General features: G+C 24.9%; 2 protein-coding genes across 3 annotated transcripts in view; both read left to right on the plus strand.

Annotated features, from left to right (window-relative positions):
• LOC127290329 (histone H2A-like) overlaps positions 1-25,993 on the plus strand; it is a 365,622-nt gene that overhangs the window by 183,576 nt on the left and 156,053 nt on the right. The window lies entirely within an intron of this gene.
• LOC127290316 (uncharacterized) overlaps positions 1-25,993 on the plus strand; it is a 192,838-nt gene that overhangs the window by 16,553 nt on the left and 150,292 nt on the right. For both annotated transcript variants that reach the window (XM_051318808.1, XM_051318809.1), the window contains exon 8: positions 2,172-2,268. In XM_051318808.1, the coding sequence (XP_051174765.1) occupies positions 2,172-2,268 (97 nt within the window). The remainder of the gene's footprint in view (positions 1-2,171; positions 2,269-25,993) is intronic.

Here is a 25,993-nt window from a genome sequence, read left to right on the forward strand (position 1 = left end):
ATGAACAAATTATAAAAAAATATTTTTCAGGCAAAAAATTAGAGAATTTTTCATTTGAAAAAATTATTTCTTTAAAAATCGTTTATCATAAACGTTACGTATTTCAGCTTCGTTGAAATTGTTAAAAAATTCAATTATCTTAAACTATTTTGCAATTACAAATTTTTTTATAAAATTTAATAATTGTTTATAATTAAAAAAAAAATTAGCAAATAAAATTACCAAAAAATTTTAATTCAAAAATCACTTGAAATTTAATTATTTTTTTTCACTTAAAAAGTTTTCAAATTACTGTATTTTTGTTTGCAGTTTCAAATAATTTTTTTAGTGATATCGTCAAAAATTTTTAATTAAAAATCACTTGAAGTTCAATTAATTTCAAAAATCTAAATTGTAAATCTTTGAAAATTCAATTACTTTTAAAAAATGTTATCTAAAATTATTTGATAAATTATTTTTAGTAATTTAAAATTTAATTATTGTGTCTGAAAATTAACAAAATCTTTTGAAATTCAATTATTTCTAAAAATTTCAACTTAAACTCTTCCAAAATTATTATTTAGAAAAAAAATTTTATTGAAATATCTGTAAAACTTGATTAAGTATTGCCTGAAATTTTTTTGACCACCAAAACCAAAAAACTATGACAAAATTTTTAATTCGAATAAATTGCTTACATTTATAAACTTGTACTGTTTTTGCACAAACTGATTCAATTATTTGGCAAATTTTTAACAAAATTTCTTTTCTAAATTAATTACTTTCAATAATTTAAATGAAATTATTCATAAATTAAATTATTTTAAAGTATTTATCAATTAAAAATTTTATTAAATTCAATAATTGTTTAAAATATAAAAAGAAAATCAGCAAATAAAATTACCGAAAATTTTAATTCAAAATCACTTGAAATTCAATTATTTTCAAAAATTTCAATTTCAAACTTTCTAAAATTTAATTCTAAAATTTTTCATCTAAAACTTTCGGAAATTTAATAATTTCAACTTCGGTATTTCAATTATTCAATATTCATTTAATTATTCATTATTCAGTTCTTCGGAAATTTAATTATTTTTCATGATTTTTATAATGTTCTTTAAAAATTGAATTATTTGAAAGAATTTTTCAATTCAAAACTTTTGAAATTCAATTTTTTTCTGTAATTTCTAATAAATTCTTCAACAACAGAAATCAACAAAAATTTCAATCAAAAATCATTTAAAGTTCAATTTTTTTCAAAAACTTAAATTGCAAGTCTTGGGAAATTCAATTATTTTTAAAAAAATTGTTATCTATAATTATTTAATGAATTATTTTCAATTTTGTAAAATTTAATTATTCTCTGAAATTTAATAAAATCTTTTAATATTCAATTATTTCGAAAAATTGCAACTGTAACTCTTCCAAAGTTCAATTATTTTTAATAATTTTCATATTTCTTTAAATATTCAATAAAAAAAATAATAAATAAATAAAATAAAAATAAAAATTCTGAAATTGAATTGTTAGAATTTTAAAAAAAAACCTACAGCACTTTAAATTTGTAAAAAATTGATTTCAAATTTAAAATCTTTTGCTATTCCATTATATTTAGAAAAAATTGTATTTGAAAATCTGTAAAATATAATTATTGTCCGAAAATGTTATGACTATTAAAATTAAAAAATATGCCAAAATTTAAATTCGAATAAATTGCTTAAATCAGACTGCAAAAAATTGGTAAATCAAAATTTCTTCTGAAAGAATTTATATTAAATGGAAATTAATTTAAATAAGAGTTGAATTCATATAAAAAATTTAATTTAAATCAAAATTAAATGAAACTTTGGTTAAATAAAAACTTTGCTAAATATAAAATTCTGTTAGATATTATTAAACATTCTATTAAATGATTTGAGTTCAGTTAGACTAGAATTATTTTTGTTTATTTATTTTTCGAAATAAGACAACAAATTAATTCTTTTCAAAAAGATTATTTTTTGTTTTGAAATATATTATCTATACTGATTAATATTTTTATAAATATATTATTATTATATTATATTTATGTAATAATAATAATAATAATAATAATAATAATTATAATAATAATAATAATAATAATAATAATAATAATAATAATAATATATTGTTTAAAGTTATATATACTTAATAAAGTAAATTTTTTTTAGGTACCATCGACTTTAACCGTGAAGCCAGTGAGGAAAAATTGTTCGCCGAAAGCCCCAGAGAAGAAGCCGCCCGTAAAGATTCCAGAAAAAGATCAAGGTAAGTGATTTTATTTTTTAATTAAAATTTTTAAATAATTTATTTACCTATTTTTTTCATAATACACAAGATTTCGTCATTTAAAAGGAGATAATACGGTTCTATTTTATTTATAATGAAAAAATGGATTTTTTTTTATTTACCATCTATTCGGAAATATTCGAATTTTTTAAACAATATTTTATTTTCTGATTTTTTTTTTTTTTTTTTGACTTTTTGTCGCTAAATAATCTCTAATCTTGAAAATAAAATTTTGTTTTTATGAAGAGAAATAAATACTTATTTAATAATTCTCTCAGCGAATTTGAAAATTACATAAATCGAATATTGCGAAAGAAAAAAAATAAAATGTTATCTTAAGATATTGAGTATAAATTAACTTAATGCGGGAAAATTTGTAAATTATTTTTGTTTGCATTTTGACGATTTTCCCCTGGCGAATCTTAAATTTTATAAATGAAATTGTTTTTTCTTTTTCTTTTGTGCCTCTTGAAACCAACTCGAAAAGGGCAATGAAGCCGCGCGAAAACAAGAAAAAGCGTATAAATAAAAAGTGTAACGGAAATATCGAGAGGATTGAGGTTTTTTTTTTTTTTTTTTTTAAAAAAAAAGAGAGAAACAAGCAAAAAAGGCTTCTTTTACTCGAACCTCTTGAACGATTCTCGACTATCACTACACTATATATCCTTTTGTCTGTCGGGATTTTTAAGAGTTCCACTCTACGGCTCATCCACTTTCATCCTCTTTTCCTCAGCACCCCTTTTGCTCTCTAGTCTCTCTTCCTGTAGTCGTGATTCTGTATCTCTTTTAAAAAGGGAGTTTGAATATCCATATATACATATATATCCAAAGGAAGCATCCCTTCAATTTCCGAGACGTTTGATATTTCAGTATCGATCGAATTTCGGAAAGAATTTTCTCTCCCCTTTCATCCTTTTTGAATATTATTAAATTTATCCCTTCGATGGTATTATATAGTTGACTCGATATATTGCCGCGTGTAATCTTTCAAATTTTTATAAGCCAACTTCTTTTCCTTTATTAGAATTCCTTTCTCGAAAAAGAATTACCGTCAAGTTCTTATCGAATCTTTTTCTTCTTCTTCTTCTTCTTTGCGTTTTTTTTTCTTTTCGTGTTTCCTTGTCGCAATCTTTACTATTATTAAGTTTCATTTTATGGAAAAACTTAGATGTGACTAATATATTTCTTAGCTTCTTGTTTCTCGACAATTCTACGATGGAGGGAGGACTCTTTTAATTTGAAAAGTACATCACGAGAAAAGTATGTGCGTTAGATATATAAAATTCGTTGAGATAACTTTTTAAATCTAAAATGGAAACCTGAGATCGAAATAAAAAGAGACAAAAAGAGATTCTTTTTTTTTTACGGAAACAGTTATTTTGTTACATTTCAAAGGTTATTTTTTATTATAATATAGGAAAAGTATTTAATTCTTATTAAGTATTGAAAAAAATTGAAATTAAAATTTTTTTTCTAATTTTTTTCTATTTATTATTTTTATATTTTTTGGATCAAAATTAATTTAAATATCAATAATTCCTTGCCAAATGGAATTTTATTAAAATTCAATTTTATTAAATAAAAAAAAGTCTGTTAAATGAAAATTTGTTTAAAAAGGAGGTGAAAATAAACGAAAAATTTTGGACAAATAGTTTTCATTAATTTACTTCAAAGTTTCGAAACTTAAATGATTTATACTTGAGGGATTCTATCAAAACAAATTTTTTAAATGTAAATACCTAACAAATAATAATAAAAAAAAAAAATACAAAATAATGAGATAAATAAATAAAAATAAAATTTTACCGAAAATTAAAGGTTGCATAAATAAAATGTCGAGAATACATTGTTAAATGATTAAATTCATACGTTGAAGAAATATAGAGTTTGGATTCAAAACTAAAAAATAGAAATTAACCAATAATAATAATAATAATAATAATAATAATAATAATAATAATAATAATAATAATAATAATAATAATAATAATAATAATAATCAAAACATAAAATACAGGCCTCGGATTATATAACTTTTAAGGCTATTTTTCAAAAATACGATTTTTTTTGACTTACTTTAATAAAGTGCAACATTTCGACTTTTTTTTACATTTTTTTTTATAAATTTTTAAACAAAATACGTTTTTTTAGTATTCAATGCAGATTTTCTTCAGATCTTCTTTATTTCAATTATTTAACAAATTTTTAACCAAATAAAATTACCAAAAATTTTAAATTCAAAATCACTTGAAATTTAATTATTTGCAAAAATTTCAATTATTTTCAATGATTTTTATAATATTTTTTTAAAATTCAACTATCTGAAACCATTTTTTGCTTAAAAAATTTTCAAATTATTTTATTTTTGTCTACAATTTATAAAATAAATTTTTTATTAACAGAAAACATGAAAAATTTTTAATTAAAAATCACTTGAAGTTAAATTAATTTCAAAAATATAAATTGTAAATCTTTGAAAATTCAATTACTTTTAAAAAATTATATCTAAAATTATTATTAAATTATTTTTAGTTCTGTAAAATTTAATTATTGTGTCTGAAAATTAACAAAATCTTTTGAAATTCAATTATATTTAAAAAAAAATTTCCTACTTTAACTCTTCCAAAATTATTAGTTAAAAAAAGAAAAAAAAATTATTTAAAAATCTGTAAAACTTGATTAAGTATTGCCGGAAATTTTTTTGACCACCAAAATCAAAAAACTATGACAAAATTTTAAATTCGAATAAATTTGTCTAAATCAGATTTGAAAAAATTATAAAAATGAAACTTTAAAAATTTTTTTTAGAAATTTGTCCTACCTAAATAAAATTTTGAAAATTTCTCTTACAATTAATTCGATTCTGAAATATTTGAAATAAATTTTTTTTTATAATATTTTTATAGAATTAATCTCATTACAGATTTGACAAAAATGAATTTAATATCTAATAACATTAGTTATTTAAAGTAAAATATTTATTAACCAATGAAATTTTGTTAAAATAAAAAAAATCGACTTTTTTGAAATATAAATCGACAAAAACGACTTTTTTTGTGCCTTAAAGTCGATCTGAGGCCTGAATTAATAATTATTTTTTTTTTTAATTATGTGACGTAAAAAATATTTTTTTCAACGTTAAACAAATTGTTTCAGGTTACAGAATTAAAAAAAAAAAAAAACAAACAAACAAGCAAATAAAATAAATATTCTCGTGTTTTTTTTTTTTTTTTTTTGCAACTTTGTTGAAGGACGTTTGTTCCAATTTAACGAAATTGAAATGGATACAAGTTGTTTCATAACTATTGCGACTCTTGCATGCGCTTATATTATCGTGACAAACGGAATATGTGTATATTTATGTACATGTGAGTATATAATATTATATAGATATATAGATAAGCGAGCTTCGCATGTTCAGCATTCTCCTCATAATTAATTCACTCGCTTCACCACGGTTTGCGATTTCTCTTAACAGTGCCAGCAATTCCTTTTCATTGCTTCTGGTCGATGAATTAACATGCCTAAACTCCATATACTCCACAAAGGAATCTCATTTCCTTACATGCGCATGTTTGTCATGAAAGAATCTTTCCCCCTTCAGAATCTTTAGAAAACGATCGACGAAATACTTGAGATGTTTTCGTGTATTTTTTTTTTTTTTTTTCATTTCTTTTTTTTGCAATAAAGAATTTCACTTGCGTAAGGGATTTTCAATTAAACAATAAGTCGATGCGAAGAGGAACTTTCTATATTTTGGAATTTTTTTTTTTATACAAGAAAACATATTGATGCTCTTTAAATATATATTTTTTTTAATACTAGCGTTTAACGTGTGCAACTTTCTTTTTTCAATTTTACGAATATAAAACATACAAAATAGAAAATATTAAAATATTATAAATTTATAAAATTAAATCTAATTAATAATTTAGGAATTGTTAAATAATTTTTAATGGTCTGAAAATTTTTTAATTGGAAATTGTTTACTTTGTGTAGCATTTTTTTCGCGGTGATTTTTTTTTTTTCTGAAAATCAGTTCGTGAAATTAAATTTTCCCCATTTTAATGTTTATTTCCCAATTTAATTTTTTTTCCTCTCACGATTGGAGTTGCTTTTTTTCTTTTTTTTTTTTTTAAGGCAGTAGTAATGAAATGTAAACCCTAGTTTAATTAACTGAGGGGTTGCTCAAGTTATTCGCGCAATTTGTAAAGGAATTTGCCCGCCTCTTTATATCACCCATCTCTCTGCCATCTTGGCAACGAAACAAGGAATATATTAGAAAGACAGGGACATGAGAAAAGATTTTTTGGAAATGGGAACAAAATAAGTAATTGCGAAAATTAATGGTAATCAATAATTCACTCTTTTTTTAAAAAAAATAAAATTATAAATATTTTTTTTTAATAATATTAATTTATTATTATTATTTTTTTTTAACGAATTTTTACGTTACAAAATTTTTATGTGCCGAATTTTTATTTTACAGAATTTCTCTCTATATAACTTTTTATTTAAAAAAATATGAATTTAATCGAATTTTTATTTTATAGATTTCTCATTTAATGAGGTTTAACCCATTAACATAACCTCAAACTAAAAAGTAGTTTTTAACAGAACTAAAAATATATTTAAAATTTATTACACTCAAATTCGGCAAATCTAATTGTACAATTTTGAAAAATAATTATTTTGAATTAAAATTTGTTGTTAAATAATAATTAATAAATATTTTGTATTTTTTCTTAAAATTTAGTGAAGAATTATAATTTTTATCCAATTTTTATAAACAATTGCTCATTTTTCTCTTTAGAAGATTCTCTACAATTCTGATTTTGTGATTTTGTTAAATAATGGTTTGTTTAAAAAATATAAAAAATAAAAATTTTATTTGTTTATTAACTTTTGAACAAAGTATTTTAAATAAAATTCAATAAACAGAATTGTAGAAAATCTTCCAAAGAGCATAAAAATTACAATTGTTCACTAACTTTTAAGAAAAAATTTTTATTAATTATTATTTTACAACATATTTTAACTCAAAATAATTTTTTTTTTCCAAAATTGTACAATTGGATCTGTCGAATTTGGGTGTAATAAATTTTAAATATATTTTTAGATCTTTTAAAAATTACTTTTTAGTTTGAGGTTATGTTAATAGGTTGAACCTCCCTTAATAAATTTTTTAAACATAACCTACAAAGAGATTTTGGCGTTATTTTTAAAATTTGACAAATCAAAAATTACAACTGAAAAAAAAAATTATTTTATTCATATATTACTCGATTTCTTGACTATTATCAAATAAATATTTACATGAACCAAATAATTTTTATTTCAATTAAATAAATTGTATTTGAACCAATAATTTCTATATTTAAAACAAATACTATTTCATTGACTCAAATAATAATTATTTGATACAAGAAATAAATAAATAATAAATGTTTATTTTAGATTATTATTATTATTATTATTATTATTATTATTTTCAATAAATGATTATTTGATAAAGTCAAGTAATCGAGTATTTGAATCAAATAAATTTTTTTTCAGTGTATCAAGAAAATAGTGATTGGTCGATTTTTAAAAATCGCGTCGAAATATTTTTTTTTTTGTAGTTTATGTATGTCTTGGATATTTGCAATTTTTGAAAAAATGAAAACTCGGCTTTAAAAAGTCAATTAAAATAATAAAAAATTCGGACGAATTAAGATTCGGTCAATTGAAAATTTTAACATTTAAAAATTCGAATCATCTAAAATTCGATTGAATATGAGAATAATGTTAAATTAAAATTTGGTTAAATTAGAATTTTTTTTTAATAAAAAGTTTGGTTCAAATAATCAAAAATTTTTTTGAATTTATTTTCAATTTTTCAATTTGTTTCCAATAATTGTAAAAATAAAAACTTTTCAAATAAACCAAATTCGGTCGATTGAAATAATTTTATTGAGTGAATTTTATTAAGAGGCATTTCAATAAAAGTTTCGAGTTTTTGGAAAAATTTTGTATACAGTTTTTTTTATTTTCATATTTATTATAATTCTTTTCTCAGTTACTAGATTTATCGAGAGGAGGGTTGAGGGGAGGGGAGGGGGGAGTAATAAAACAAAATTGGTTAAGGCGCACCCGTTAACTATCCATAACCGGGACAAGAACTCGACCCCAAATTACAGCAAGAGCCTCAAGGCGTCTGACGAGGCGTCGAAACGATGATAAAATGGGACGTAAAATGAAATTGGCACTGACTCTCGATTCTCCTATTACTCGCGGGGAAAAGTTAAATTCACACGATGACGCGACACGCCACTAAAAAAAAACCGGATACTGAGTTTAATCTCTGATTAACGGAAAATCTTATGGAGAAACGAAATTTTAGATAAAAATGATAAGAAGAAATTCGGTAATTATTTCACGGTGCGACAGAAGGTGGTTTAAATAAAAATGAATTGGCACTTAAAAATTCTTTTTGATTATGATTCTTAGATGAATAACAAACATTTCTCAATAGTTTTTAAAATCAATTTACGTGCCTGATTTAAATAAAATTGAGTTTTTATATAAAAACAGTGTTTTATGGGGAATCAGAATTTATTTAATCTAATAAATACTGTAATAAATGATAAGAAAATTACTTATTTTCAATTTTACATATAAATAATTATATTGCTGTAGTGTTTGTGTCCAATTTTAAAAAATTAAATTACAATGTTAAAAGAACGATTTTAAGAGTGACAAAATTTATTTATGAGAGTCGAATGGTCTCTGAAATTTTTTGGCAAGAAGAGACCTTTAATTATCGCTCTATAAAAACGGCACTAAACGTGAAAATGATAAACATTGATTTTAAAATACTTTCTTCTCGAAAGACGGACACTTTTTACACAAGCAGCTAGAGATCCTTATCTTATATAAATTTTCTAAATCCTAATGATTATACGAATCCATACAAAAACACGATTGCAAAACGAAAAGTAATATAATGACAGGTTCATTACCTCCTGCCGCCGTCAGATGGCAGCAGCATGCAGGGCGCACAAAGTCGAAGCTGTTATTAGATTACTTTTCTACTTTTTGTTTTGCAACCATGTTTTTCTATGGATTCGCACAGTCTTTTGGATTTAGGAAATTTATAAGATGAGGATTTTGGCTGATTTTGTTAAAAGTGTTCGTGTTTCGAGAAAAAAGTATTTTAAAATCAATACTATTTCACGTTCAGAGCGATAATTAAAGCTCTCTTCTTGCCAAAGAATTTCAGATACCGTTCGACACTCTTAATGCATAAATATAAAAACGAAACAAGAAAATAACTTCATTGTTAATAAATTTATATGAACCCAAATCTAATACATCTATTATCTATACGCATATAAGTATACATTAAATAAATTCTGGTTCCTCATAAAATACTATTTTTAAATATTTAAAACTCAATTTGTTTTAAATTGGGCACGTAAGCTGATTTTAAAACCTATTGAGAAAAGTTTTCTTTTCATCTTAGAACCATAATCAAAAAGAATTTTTAAGTGCCAATTCATTTTTATTTAAAACACCTTCTGGCGCACCGTGATTTGTTTTGTGCTAAATGTGGGAAATAATTTTTTTTTTTAAATTTACAATATTTCTAACTTGTTTGAATTTTTTTACAAGGCTAAATAAATTTTTACAATTTTGAATATCTAAAAAAAATTATTATTTTGAAAACATTTATTTTGAATATTCAAATGTCCAAAGCGTTTATAATCGAATATTTATACTTTTGAAAATTAGAACTTAAGATATTTGAATTTTTGAAAATTTTTTAATTGTAAAATATTAAGAAATACTTTTGAAAGACGAATAAATTTTATATTATTATTATTATTATTATTATTATTATTAATTGATAAACAATGAAAAATTAATTAGCAAATGAGCAATATTTTCGTTGTACATGCGATTATCTATAACTTTATTGGAGAGATTTTCAATATATATACGATGTGCGCATTTCAATCCCAACGATTGCCATTCGAAACATGTTATTTATTCGCTACTATACATCTTTTACACACTCTCGTGCATAATATCGTTTACGTGAGTAAATCACACTCTCATGTCAGTTTGTTCACTGTAGAAAGTCGCAACAGTCGAAATTGCTCGTATAAATGAAGAGAATGTTAAATAAAATCAAGTTTTGCTTTCTCGATTATAACTTATATAAAAGAAATATTCCCTTAAAAAAAATCCTTAGTCTATACGTATATGAATTTATACATTGAACCCCAAATCTCATTCAGTAGAATTTTCATTGATAAATTTGATTCAATATTTTGTAGAATTTTTTTTTTTTTTATGGGTCATTCCATGTGAGATTTTTATTCAAAGATTTTTTTTTTGCCTGGAATAATTTTTTCGAAATTTTTATGAAAAATAAGAAAATATGTATTTTTTTTATTTCTTTCTTTGATAAAAATTATGGAAGATATGTTTTTTTTATTAAATTTAACGTCTTCAGAAACCGAATACTTTCGAAACGTGTTTTTCTATGTCATTATAACAGATATAAAATAATATTATATGTGAAATTTGTTTGATTGTTCTTTAATAATTTAAATACGTAGTAAAAAAAAACGTTTTGAAAATCAGTTAGAATTTTTATTTAATAGAATTTCATTAGATATATAATTTCCATTAAGCCGAATTTTGTTTGTTGGAATTATTATTTTGCGCAGAATTTTCATTAAACTGAATTTCTATATTACAGAATTTTTATCTAACCGAAAATTGGATTCACAGAATTTTTATTTATTAGAATTTTCATTTAACATAATCGTCATTTTAATAAATTTTTATTAGGTAGAATTTCATTGCATAGAATTTTTTTTTTTCAAATGAATTTTCATTTGCTCGAATTACTTTTTGACAGAATTTACATTAAACCGATTTTTTATATTACAGAATTTTTATATAACCGAAAATTCATATCATAGATTACATTACAATGAATAACATCCTTTAATAAGGCAAAAATACAAATTTAGGAAAAAAAGGGCATAATTCTTATGGAATTACCAAAAAAAAAATCCAAAAAACAATTATAACTTCCAAACAAATTACCGGATTGTCATGAAACTTGGTAATTATATTCTTTGCGATAAATGACATTATTTTATTGCAAATTCATACAAATTTAGGGGAAAAAAAATAAAATTTTTATGGAATGACCCCCAAAAAAATCCAAAAAACGGTTATAACTTCAAAAGAAATTAATGGATCGTCATGAAACTTGGTAATTATGTTTTCTGCAATGAATTACATCATTTATAGGCGAAAAAATACAAATTTAGGAAAACAGCACATAATTTAGTTTCCCTCAAATGGTCCAATTGGACTGCGGGTTTACCTTTGTACAAATAAATAAATAAATAAATAATTTTTATGAAATGTTCCCAAAGAAATTCAAAAAACAAATTTTTATTTGCTCGAATTTTCATTTTACATAATAGCCATTTTAATGAATTTTTATTATTTATGAATTTCATTAAAATGGCTATTATGTTCAATGAAAATTTGAATAAAAATTTTGTTTTTGGTTCTCTTTTTGGACATTCCGTAATAATTATGCGCGTTTTTTTCTAAATTTGTATTTCTTTTTCGCCTTTAAAGGATGTAATTCATTGCAAAGAACATAATTACCAAGATTCATGACAATCCGATAATTTGTTTGGAAGTTATAACTGTTTTTTGGTTTTTTTTGGAGTCATTCCATAATAATTTTGGGTTTTCTTCACTAAATTTTTATTTTTTTTGTTCTTAAAGGATGTTATTAATTGCTAGGAACATAATTACTAAATTTCATGACGATCTGATAATTTGTTTGGAAGTTATAACTGTTTTTTTGGGGTCATTCCATAAAAATTTTACTTTTTTTTCCCTAAATTTGTATTTTTTCGTCTTCAAAGGATGTTATTCATTGCTAGGAACGTAATTACCAAATTTCATGGCAATCTGATAATTTGTTTGGAAGTTGTAACTGTTTTTTGGATTTTTTTGGGGGTCATTCCCTTAAAAATTTTACTTTTGTTTTCCTAAATTTGTATGAATTTTCCAATAAAATAATGTCATTTATCGCAAAGAACATAATTACTAAGTTTCTTAAGGATACATTAATTCCTTTTGAAGTTATAACCGTTTTTTGAATTTTTTTGGGGTCATTCCATAAAAATGTTACTTTTTTTTCCCTAAATTTGTATTTTTTCGTCTTCAAAGGATGTCATTTACTGTAAAGTAATCTATAATATAAATTTTCGGTTATATAAAGATTTTATAATGTAGAAAATCACTTTAATGAAAATTCTGCAAAATAATAATTCGAACAAATAAAATTTAGTTCAATGAAAATTATATCTAATGAATTTCTATGAAATGAAAATTCTTACTTGATTTTTAGAACTTATTCATGCGTCTCAAAGATATTTTAATTCGAAAAATTATTATTATTATTATTATAATTATTATTATTATTATTATGCTGAAAAATGTATTTTTGTAGAAAATATCAAAGAACCTATTTTCTTTGTTTTCAAAGATTATACCTATTTTTTTTCTTTTTTTTATACAAATGAATATTTAGCACAGAAAAATTTGTCGAAAAAGTTTTATGAAATTAATACATTTTTGGCACACACACACATATATATATATATAGTAGTTTGCTTGAGCTTTTTGGTTCTTGTCTCGTTATATGCGGGGGGTGATGCAAACACAACGTGAATCCTTATTTGCATTTGGCTTTATGACTCGAGAAATTTGACTCGCGAAAAGTTTAACGGCTTTCGTGACGCGAAAAGTTTTACCCCTCGAGGCTAGATTTATATCGATATATACCGAGTAAAACTTGCGATCATGCAACTCCTTGGTTCTTTTCTTTTTTTTTTTCTTTTTCTTTATTTTTTTTTTTTACTTTCTTTTTCTCTCATTTTTATTTTATACTCCCGCAGCGAGCTTCATCGACATGCATAGCGTAAAGTCTCTCTCTGAAATCTGACACGTGTGGCGTATACCTTTACTATGATTTACCGTACCGAGAAAACGTCATTTTGACGTCAGTGCGGGAGTTTCAGCGAAGCTGCTGTATGCTTTTCGTGTGAAACTCCACATGATATGCATTTATATGGGAAAATTGGAGTGAGAAACTCGACTGTTTGTCTGATGAATTTTTAATCAAAAGCTCCGTTCGAGGGGAAAAAAGAATTTTGTATATATATATATATATGAGGAATTCCACGCCAATTCAGATACCATTTAGCATTTATATCTTCGATTTTTTTTTTTTTGAAACTTTTTTTTTTCTTTTATTATACTAATTGAGACTAGATTTTATGAATTTTTTTCAAATTTTTTTTTTAGCAAGCCGTTTACGAGATATGAATTTTTTAGAATTTTACATCCAGAGAAATGATATATATTTGTCTCACAGCCTAATAAATATTTTTTAGATTCAAATAAATTTTTATTTGATTTAAAAAATTTTTTATTTGATTTAAATAAAAATATTTATTTACGCCAAATAAATATAGACTAGTAGGCTGTGAGAAAAGGTTTCTTTGATTTAAAGATAAACCAGTTTCTTTGACTTGTTTTCTTTCATTTAAAATAAAATTTTCTTTGAAACAAAAAAAGCTTCTTAGTTTTAAAGAATAGTTTCTTTGATTCAAAAAAAGTGTTCTTTGAATGAAATAAATTTGTGCATTAAATCGAAGAAATTCTAACATTGATATTATAGGGTCAAATAAACATTTATTTGAATTAAATAACAAATTTCTTTAAAACGAAGATTATTTTTTTTTTTTTAATCAAAGATAATTTGTTTGAAACAAATAAACTTTCTTTGAAACAGAGAAAAATTGAATCAAAGAAATTGATTTCTTTGTTTTGTTATTCTGTTCTTCAATTTTTTTTTTGTTTTTATTTTTATAGAGAAATAAAAAATTTTTCTCGATGAATTATTTATCGTTTTTTTTTTTTTTTTATTGGATTATAAACACTTTTTCAAATAATTTAACTTTGATTTTCTGTTAAATTGGATTTCACACTTTTGGATTTTAATCTGAATTTTTAAAAGCATTGACGCTTATATTAGCTATTCGCAAAAAAAAACGTAATAAATGGAAATTGTGTGATTTATTATTAATCTTTCAAAAAAAAAAAAAAAAAAAATGAACTGGTTTATTTAATAAATAAAATTTAAGATTTTTCGTTAATGAATTTTATTTGCTTTTTTAATCAAATTTTCATTTGTTAAAAATAAAATTCTGTGAAAATGATTTATTTGAGAACATATTTTATATATGTCGACACCAGATTAAATTAGAAAATTATAAACGTTCACTTTAATATAGGTTATTTAATATATCCTGTCAGTATAATTAAAAACAAAAATGTTAAATTTATTTTCCAATAATTTAATTAACTGCACCATTAGTCTGCATTATTTTCTGAAATTATATATATATGTAAATTTAAAAAAAGCAATCCGTGAAATGCACACGAATTTGTCTAAAATATTTTTTCTACCTAATTTTATTACGAAGCTGAAGTACGCAACGTTTATAATAAACGATTTTTAAAGAAATAATTTTTAAAAATGAAAAATTCTATAATTTTTTCTCTTAAAAATATTTCTTGTAAATAGTTTTCATTAATCAACAAATTATAAAAAAAGAAATTTTTAGGCAAAAAATTATTTTTTAAAAATCGTTTACCTTAAACGTTGTGTACTTCAGCTTTGTGTTTTATTTATTTATTATTTATTAATTTTTTTATCTAATTAAAAATACTGTTAAATGGTAACCAGAAATAAAAATTTTAATTTGTTTCTTAAATTTTAACTGGATAATTACTAAAAATAAAATGAAACTGTGGCACCTAGTTATCAGCCCCGAGGTTAATTTTGAAAAAATTTATGTTAGCAATAACAAAAATAAAGTTAAAAAAAAATTAACTCTTTTAACTTTATTTATGTTATTGCTAACATAATTTTTTCAAAATTAACCTCGGGGCTGATAACTTGGTGTCAGTTTCATAAAAATAAATAAAAATCGTGCTTAATGGGAAAAAAAAAATTAATAATCGTTTACTTGATTATTATCAAATAAATATTTACTTGAACCAAATAATTTGTTATTTGAATCAATTAAATGGTATTTGTTTGAAATACAGAAATTATTGGTTCAAATAAAAATTATTTAGTTCAAGTAAATAAAATGTATTCGTGACGCGCTCTGAAGAAAGGGACATTAGAAGCAAAAAAATTATAGGTTATGTTTTTAAACATAATACATAAAGAGGATTAACTCTTAATAGAAATAATTGATATTTAAGTCTTCATTATATCAAAAATATTTAATAAAAACTAAGTTGAATTTTACAATAAGTGAAAAGAAACTTTTAATCAAGATAAAATTATTGTAAACATAACCTATATAATTCGTTTGCTTCTAATGTCCCTTTCTTCAGAGTGCGTCACATTTATTTAATAATAGTCAAGTAAGCGATTATTTGAATCAAATAAATTTATTTTTTCAGTGCGTAGAAATTGAGCTAAATGAGAAATTAAATTGAATTTTTGTCCCGAACGATAATGAAATTGATTATAAAAAAAAAAAAAAAAAAAAATTCAAAATAACAATGATGGATTAATTTATTTTTGCTGTCGTTTTATCCATATAAAGTGTCGTTATTTAATCTAAATGGCACTGGGATAATAAAAGGGCCGAGGCAATGAGTATAGAAATCCTTTTGTTTCTTTGGTACTTAAAACTTTTATTGCTTCTCTGTTTGGTTCTCTCTCGCTCTCTCACTTTGGCTTGGTGGTGCGGTTTTGTACGTGACCCCCAGGAGACTTACTTTCAGCCCCGGCAGCTCTCGTTTACACCGTAGAATCATAAAAGGGCCGTGTAAACTAAACCGCTTAATATGCCAAACCTGGCGTTACTGTAAATTCCAAGCACTCGCGGGCGAAACTGTGCGCAAAACCAGGAGAGTATACCACCATATATATACTTCTCTTCTGGCTTAAGTCCTTGGATCCTTCTCTCTCTCACTCTCTCTCTCTCTAGTATATGTAAGCCCCTTTTCCGGAGATTATTCTCCCTCGGGAGACAACTTTCCCGGTAGCATCCGGTCGTCAAAGGCGCGCGGTGTTGGTGGAGTCAGTTTTCGCACAAACAATCGTATATAACGTCATATCTTAAAGTAAAATTTTCATTCTATTTATCCCGCCTGAGGAATACAAACATTGAAAATTATTCAAGATTTATGCCGAGATTTTCATATCTTATAAATACTATATATATGGATTTGAAATTTTAATGTATGGTGAAATTTCACTTGAGACAAACAGGGTGTCTACTAGTCCTGGAAGTCCTGGAAATGTCATGGAATTTGAAAAAATGTCCTGGAATGTCCTTGAAAGTTCTGGAATTTTAATTTTTGTCCTTGAATTTTTTATATTTTGCTTTTAAATTTTCAAAAATTTCTAATTTTGTCAATTAAGTTAAAAAAAAAATTCATTAAATAAGTAAAATGAAAATTTACTTAAGTAATTAATTAATTTTTTTAATAATTTCTGATATCAATAGTTAAACTAAAATTTTTTTTATTCCTTAAAGTCATCCAATTTAATGTCCTGGAAAAATAAGAAATTTGTCCTGAAAAGTCCTGGAATTTTAATTCAGATTTTTAGTAGATACCCTGGACAAAGAAGCGTAGTTAATATATATATAAATATTACATTGACTGATACAAATACAAACAACTCTGTGATTGTTTCAAAAAATGAAAATTACGTTTAATTTTTCGCCCAATTAAACAATTTCTCGAATTTCAAAGCAGTAGCTTATTTCATTCCTAGTGGGCAAAAAACCATGTTCGTTATTTAAAAACGTTTTTAGAACGTTTCATGTCTGCTAAATAATTTTCTGAAACATTTTAAGAACATAGATGTTCAAATAATGTACTAGAACATTATTTGGCAATGAAACTGAAGTTACCAACGTTGATTCAACGAAAAAATAAAATTTAAGGATTCTAATTCCCATCAATGAAATTTGATTATTTTCAACCCTCTGAAACCTGAAATATAAAAAAAAACAATATTTATCATTGTTTTGTCCCGGATTTTACGAAAATTTCGAAATTTCAAGTAATTTTGATATTTCCTCGACTCGGGAGCAATTTTTCTCGTTTGATAATTATTTGTTTCAATGCTAGAAGCATTTTAAAAAACAGAAAAATTGTTTCCGAGGTGGGGAAAACAATATTTATCATTGTTTTGTCACGGATTTTTCGAAAATCCTGAAATTTCAAGAAAATTATTATTTCTCCGCCTCGGAAGCAATTTTTCTTGTTTGATAATTATTTATTTCATTGCTAGAAGCCTTTAAAAAAAAAATTTGCATGAGCCAAAAGTTTTGAACGTTCAAATGAACAAAATTTTTTTTTGTAACTTCTTTAAATACGAATTTTATTACAAAATATTGTTTTAAACATCTAAAAAGAAGTTATTAATTTAATATTAGTTTAATTTACTGTTTTATTTTACATTGACATTATAATTTTTAATAATTTATAGATTGAAAAAAAAATTTTGTTCATTTGAACGTTCAAAACTTTTGGCTCATAAATTTGCTTCCAAGTCGGGGAAAGCAGTGATTTTGAATTTTTTGTCACGGATTTTCCGAAAATTTCAACTAAATTGCTATTTCCTCGCCTCGGAAGCAATTTTTCTCGTTTGATAATTATTTATTTTAAATGCTAGAAGCCTTTTAAAAAACAGAAAAATTGCTTCCAAGTCGGGGTAAACAGTGATTTTAATTTTTTTCTCACAGATTTTCCGAAAATCCCGAAATTTCAAAAAAATTTCTATTTCCTCGCCTCGGAAGCAATTTTTCTGTTTTTTTTTTTAAGCTTCTATCATTGAAATAAATAATTACCAAATGCGAAAAATTTCTTTCGAGGCGAGGAAATAGCATATTACTTGAAATTTCGGGATTTTCGGAAAATCCGTGACAAAAAAATCAAAATCACTGCTTTCCCCGAGTTGGAAGCAATTTTTATGTTTTTTTGTTAAAAGGCTTCTAGCATTAAAATAAATAATTATCAAACGAGAAAAATAGCTTCCGAGGCGGAGAAATAATAATTTTCTTGAAATTTCGGGATTTTAGAAAAATCCGTGACAAACGATGATAAATATTCTTTTCCCCGCCTCGGAAGCAATTTTTATGTTTTTTTGTTAAAATGCTTCTAGTATTGAAAGTATTGAAACAAATAATTATTAAACGAGAAAAATTGCTTCCGAGGCGGGGAAATATCAAAATTACTTGAATTTTCAAAATTTTCGGAAAATCCGGGACAAAACAATGATAAATATTGTTTTTTTTTTTATTTCAGGTTTTAGAAGGTTTAAAACGAACATGTTTTTTTTTGCCCACTACGTAAGTTGTTCGCAAAAATTGTATTTTAAAACACTAATCTTTTATAATAATAATATGTTTTATAATTTATTGTGAACATAATCTTAAAAATATACAAAATAAACATTGAACCCGTTTTGACAGCATGTGAATAAATTTAATTCTTTCGAGAGGTTAATAGCAGTAGATAGACTGTATAAAAATTTTGGTAAATTTTCCTACTATTTTTTGTGTAAATTTTCCAATTTTTATATATAGGATAAAGTAGTTTTATCCAACTGTTTTAATAATTCTTTATCAAATTTGAGCATTATTACCCCAATATTATTTGGAAAAATTTTCCTAAAAGTTATATATACACTGAATAAATTTTGGTACAGCAGCTATCTTAAACGAAAAATTTCTTTATTCAGTTAGATTCACTCATATAAAAACTCATGGTAAATATTAAATGTGAAGTTAATTGAATATTAAAATTTTTCGTTCGGGGCAACTATTGCGCCAAAATTTTTTCAGTGTAGATAATTTCTTAGAAACTTTTACAATTTTTTAAGGTAAAGAAGTTTCCCCAAAAAAATTTTTGATAATTCTACCAAAATTATGCGCATTATTACCACAATTTTTAAGAAAATTTTCTTGGGTAAATTCTTAGGAAATTTTTTTTACAATTTTTATATAGGTAAAGAAGTTTCCCTAAAAGTTTTAGTAATTCTTAACCAAATTTATACATTATTACTCTAATTATTTGAAAAATTTTCTTGTATAATTTCTCTTTTTTTGTCCCTTAATTTTTTACATAAAAAATTCCTTTTGTACATGACACAAAGTATTTTAAAATAAAACCAAATGATAAATTCTGAATTTATATTAGATTTATGTAATTTATAATTTTATTTATAACTATATAAGTATGTTATGTTTGAGTCAAATAATAATTTATAATGAAAATTTATATCATTTGAAAAAAAATTAGTAGTGAGTTGTCTTTTTCCTTGTTTCAGGTGAGTGATACCTATACATGTGCCAATTGGTTTAATTTGTAAGTAAACTAATTTTTTTATTCCTACGATTTATGGTTTCTATATGAGCCCGTTTTCACCATGTGGATAAATTTAATCTTACGAAAGGTTAAAGGCAGTTCTGCGTCTGCGCAGAAGCTACAAACATTCTGCGCAGATGTAGAATATATCTAAAATGCCTTTAAACTCTCAGAAGATTAAATTTATTCACATGGTGAAAATGGGCTCATTAAAAATTTAATAAAGAATATTTTCAAATGCGGTAAAATAAACAAAAGAAAGGATTTTTAAAAGTTTGAATTATCAAAAGATGAGATTTCTAATAGTACAAATTAGGGTAAGTGTATCAATTACTGCTGATGCCCTAATTACTGCGATTTCTATAAAATTAGTAAAATTTACTAATTGAGAACATAAAACTGTTTCAAAATGACTTTAAAAATTATTCCAAATGATATTTGATATATTATATCCACTAAAGATGCATATTTCGACTATTATCAAATTAATTATTCAAGTTTCAATTGAACCTTTCACAGTAATTAGGGCATGCGTATATTTTTTTCATGTTGCTATTACTGTGGTCTATTCAGTTGACCTAACCTCTAAATCAACACTTTTAGCGTTGCAGTAATTGGTGCATACGATGCGCAGTAATTCATGCAAACTTGCAGTAATACCTGCATATGCCATTTTTAAAAAAGTTAATATTTTTAATAATATATTTGTTTTTTTAATTTTAAAGTATCGTTTCTATTTCAATAGACAGTAATAGCGATTTAACAAAATGAATTAAATCATTATTTCATTTACACTTCTATATTATTTTATCATTAAAGTCGGTCTTGGGTTGTACATCACAGTAGTTGGGACATTTACCCTACCAAAAAATAAAATACAATTTTTAACTTAACTTTAAACACCGAAAGAAATATTTTATAATATTGAGAATAAAATATTCTTAAAAATATTCTTAATATATTCTAATTTGAAGATAAAAATAAACTTAAATCAATATTTTTAATAATATTCTTAAGCCAACAAAAAACACTCAACCAAATTTTTTGGTTGACTCAAACAAAGAGTTTGGTTGCTTAAATACCAACAAAATTTTTTTGTTGGCCCAACAAAATTTTGGTTGCTCTCTCATATATTCTTAAAAGAAGTGGAAAATTCTTAATATCAAAAAATCGTTTTTTCGGGCAATAAAACAAGCTACAGCTTTGAAATTCGAGAAGTTCTTTAATTGTCCAAAAAAGTACACGTAGACACTTTTCAGTTTTTAATAGGCGGAGAATTAGTTTAAATTAGAAAAATAATGTTGAAGGTCGGTAAAATAGATTTAATAAACGAAAATTCGAGCAAACTATCTGACAAATGAAGATTTAAATAAAAATTCTGATGCAGTTAATTTTCGGTTATATAAAAATTCTGTAATATAGCAAAATCGATTTATTGAAAATTTTGCCTAATACAAGTAAAATAATTCGGTTCAATGAAAATTATATCAATTGAAATTCTAAAAATTCAAACTGATTTTTAGAACTTTTATTCATGCCTCCCGAACTTTGGGAAATTTTTCAAAAATATATTTTTCTATAATACGCAGATGTTAACGTTGCGACAATTTCTCGAGTTTGAAGGTCTTTGCCAAACTCGTTTACCAGTTTAGCATTTTCTCATCAAGTGATAGGCGGTTCGGGTCGTCGGGATCACGAGAATCCTAAAGAGATTCGCGTCCGGTTTAAACCTTGGAGAAGTTGGCGGTTATGTGTATGTGTGTGTGTGTGTGTGGGGTGGGACGAAGTGCGGGGTAAAGAGTGCCTGGGATACAGTGGGGTGAGTTGAGGATATGGCGGAATAGCAAACGCCCGCAGCATGACACCGCATTGCGCCCACTTGCCAACCCGGCCAACACCTAAATTCGAATTAGGGAGCCTGTCTCTCTCTCTCTCTCTTGCCAACTTACCCCGGCAACCTCGTCGACCGACCCCTATATTCGCGTCGACCCTCTTTTGCCCGTTTACATCAGGAAAGTGAGGGTTGAACGAAAACCGGTCTTTTCATCCCTTATAGTATATATATAGGAGGAATCGATATCGACGTCATCAAGTATATAAGGCTCTTCTCTCTTGCCCTCTTATGTTCGGGAAGCCTTATTCCGGGTCACGTACTCAAGGCACGCGGCCAAGGAACTCGTTTTCTAAAACGCTCACTTCACACGTACAAAAGATCATCTACAGATCTTACCGAGCAATTTAAGTTGAAATCTTTCACAATCCTTACTAATTTACTTGAGCACTTTCAATGATGATAGTTGTGCGGCAATGATAACTCAATCTCGAGTCATGTAACTACATGCGTATATTTATATGTTTCTCTCTCTTTTTCTTTGAAGAGAATGCCATCCAAGAGTTTTAATTGAAATTTTAATGGAACTTGTAGATTTCACTTGATTTTTATTTTTTTGAAGCCTCGCCAAGAGTTGGAATAATTGTTTTGCCTTCATTCGTCTCTCATTGCTATTTGTAAGAAGGAATCAGATATTTTCTCTTTAAATTTGAATCAGTGAGATTTTACTGCTGAAATAGATGGAATTTTGCAACTGAATTAGTTTAGTAATATTTTCACTGAAATTCAATCACATTTTATACTGAGAATTAGTGGAATTCTTGATTGAAACAGAGAAATCTGTTTTACCGATTAATGATAATGCAGATGTTTATGTCATAATTAAATTGAAAATATTCACCCTGGTAGAAAAAAATCATGGCGCTAGCTAACACTGCTAGACTCCATAGTGGCGCTTATGTAATCTAGCAGCGCCACGATTTTCTTCTACCAGGGCAATAGAAACTGATTTTGATTTTACATAATTAAAAATTAATCAAGGTAAAACTACTACTAAACATAAGTAGATATACAGGGAGCGTTCTAAGTACAGATTCCTGTTACCGACATTTTACCGACACTTGAGAAAAAAGTGGTTCTGATCTGTGCTAAAAATGTAAAAAGCCACAAAGATTAATTAGAGAAGAATATTTAGCACTGTTTTGTGAAGAAAAATAAAATCAGTCACTATTTATTTAAAAGTATCAAATTGAAACGATACCCAAAATGTGTATCAAATAAAAAATTGATACAAATGGTTTTAATTTTATACACTTTGGTATCAATTTGATACTTTCAAGAAAACTGTGGTGCTAAATATATTCCTTTATGACTTTTTACATTTAGCACGGATCAGAACCACTTTTTTTCAAGTGTCGGTAACATGTCGGTAACAGGAATCTGTGCTTTGAACGCTCCCTATATATCTACTTATGTTTAGTAATAATTTTATCTAGTTTAAACTTTAATTTTCAATTATGTAAAATCATTTATTTTTACTAAATAATTATTTTTAGCACTAATTGCTAAAAAAGTGACATTTACTGACAATATTAGTCATTTTTAACTCAAAATTTAGAGAGCAATTTTATTTTTTCATGTTGCTTTAGATAAAACTATTTTTTTAAATTCATTTTGTTTCTTGTTTAGTTTCGAGTGTGTATTATAATTGAAAAAAAATTTTTCAACTTTGACAAGAATTTTTCCCCTGTTAGTGAAACTATAGAGTTCAAAACAAAAAATAGAGTCGGCAGTAAAAAGTCACAAAAATGAGTTTTTACATATTTTTTTTAAAAAAAAGTCACATTTTTTATGTACCTTGTTGGTCAATTTTCACCTTGTTTTTTAAAGGAGGGAAAAAAATCACGAGAGAAATATATATATATATATATATATATATATATATATATATATATATATACATTGAAAATATAGTTCCAATTTAGTTTACTTGTAAATTCTTTTTCAGTATTTTTTAAATATATTTGAAATTTTTTTTTTTAGAATATTTTTTGGTATATTCATATAAAATAGCGTATATCTATATTTATAGAATAAAATTTGTTATAACACTTGGTGTCGTGTCCTCAGAGAGAGAAGGGTCAATTAGTGTTTTCGTCTAGCGTTGAAATGATTTAATCAAATTCACCGGATATTTACATTTTAGTGTTGAGAGGCTAATGTTTACCACACGTTAGCTTTTCATCGTATTTATATATATATGTGTATATGTATATCCACCCTCTTTAACACTTATATACACGGAGGCCAATCCCTTGATGCTTGCGTTAATAATTAACCACCGACTGCGCGAAAAGTAGCTTTGCACTCTCGCATACAAGCTTCTTCAGGTCACGCCTCGTTTCGTCGAGAGTGAACATTTGCGAGGTTAAGCACTTTTCGAGATAGCACAAGACGTGATTGCTTAAATTTCTCTCTTCTCTATATATATATTATAATTCCAAATTACACTCTTGATGATGGTGATTTTTCACACATACATATTCTTAATTAAGAGAAAAAAAACATGATTTTTTTCTTTTTTTTTTTAATTTTAAGAAAAAAGGAATTCATTTGAGAAAATATAATTTGTATTTTATTGAAAAATTTTTCATTTCAAAAATTAATGGAGACATCTCTGTTTTTGTACTATGAAACGTATTAGTTTTTAACCAAATAATACCCAAAAATTAGTATGGACAATATTAATTTTTCGTATTATTTGGTTAGAAACTAGTACGTTTCATACGATTAAATATAGTAGAAAAACAATATTATTTAGAAGAATTTTCATTTAATAGCATTTCTACTTAGTCGAATTTTTAAATAGCAGAATTTTCACACTTCATCGAAACTTTATTTGACAGAATTTTTATTTGTACTGTCATTTGATAGCAATTTTAAAATCACTGAATTTTGATTTGACCGAAATTGCAAATGACCGAATAAATAATCGACAGAAAAGTTTTGGCGCGAATTTTAATATTAACTAATCAGAAATAATCAAGAAAAGTGTGTTTGATTAATTTTAAAATTCCGACTGTTCTGTCGGATATTTGTTCGATCATTTTCAATTTCGATCAAATCAAAAATCGGTAATTTAAAAATTGCTACTCTCTAAATCTGAATTAGTAAAAATGTTTACCAATTTAAATTAGTGACTCACTTTTTGCTGTAGAATTAGTTCAATTTTACTAATTCAGAAGCAAAAAGTAAGTCACTAATTCAAATTAGTAAACATTTTTACTAATTCAGATTTAGAGAGTATCAAATGATAGTTCGTACAAATCAAAAATCTGGAAAATAAAGTTTGCCTTAAAGGCAAACAAATTTTAGGTTATGTTTAGTGATAGTTTTATCTTAATTAAACGTTAATTTTTAATTGTATAAAATGAAAATCAGTTTCTGTTGAATATTTTCGATTTAATGAAGACATAAGTACGAGTGGTTTAAGAGTTGATCCACTTTGTGTATTTTTAATTTAAAAATCACAAACATAATCTTGACCGAATTCATTTCAAATCAGACAGGCTTGACTTGGTTGGAGCTGAAAATAATTTTCACCTTCAAAATGTTGTTCTTCAATGAATTTTAGACGACACGTATTTTTTTATTTTGCTGAAAAAAATTTTTTCTTTAAGTTATAAGGAGTTCAAATATATAAGTCGAGAACTTCGATTTGTTTAAAATGAAGAGAAAAAATCTTAAATGTGATGTAACTTTTTGAGTAATTAAGATAATTCACTTTTTCCTTTTGTGTCTGAAAGGACTTTTATTCTTCTTTCGAAATCCATTGGAAAATTTAAAAAATATTTAAAAATAACAAAATGGCGGCCATTTTACTAAAAAATTTTAATTTGAAATTACTCAAAAACCCCACCTTTTTTTTTGCTCAAAATTTTTTTGGGAATTGTGTTCATAGGGAGGAATATTGCCCACAAGAATTTAACTTGTGCCCGATTCTGGCACAAGAGAAAAAATTTTTTTAATATTTTTTAAAAGAAAAACATCATTTTTCTCAAAAAATACACTAGATATAAAAAAATGTCTCATACGTGTCGTCTAAAATTCATTGAAGAACAACATTTTGAAGGTGAAAATTATTTTCAGCTCCAACCAAGTCAAGCCTGTCTGATTTGAAATGAATTCGGTCTCTTGAAATTTTTTTTTTTGCCTCTAAGGTCCCGTTTCTTATAGAGTGTGATATATAGAACAAAAATGAGAAAGATTTAGATTAGTATTTTGAGTATTAGTAGTTTTCTATTAACAAATAGATTTCTACCAATAATTAGTCATTTTTAACTAACAATTAAATATTGTTGACTAAAAATTAGT

The sequence above is a fragment of the Leptopilina boulardi genome, unplaced genomic scaffold (genome assembly GCF_019393585.1).
Source record: "Leptopilina boulardi isolate dan_hultmark-lab unplaced genomic scaffold, ZJU_Lbou_2.1 LbouV2_59, whole genome shotgun sequence".
In the NCBI taxonomy this organism is placed as follows: domain Eukaryota; kingdom Metazoa; phylum Arthropoda; class Insecta; order Hymenoptera; family Figitidae; genus Leptopilina; species Leptopilina boulardi.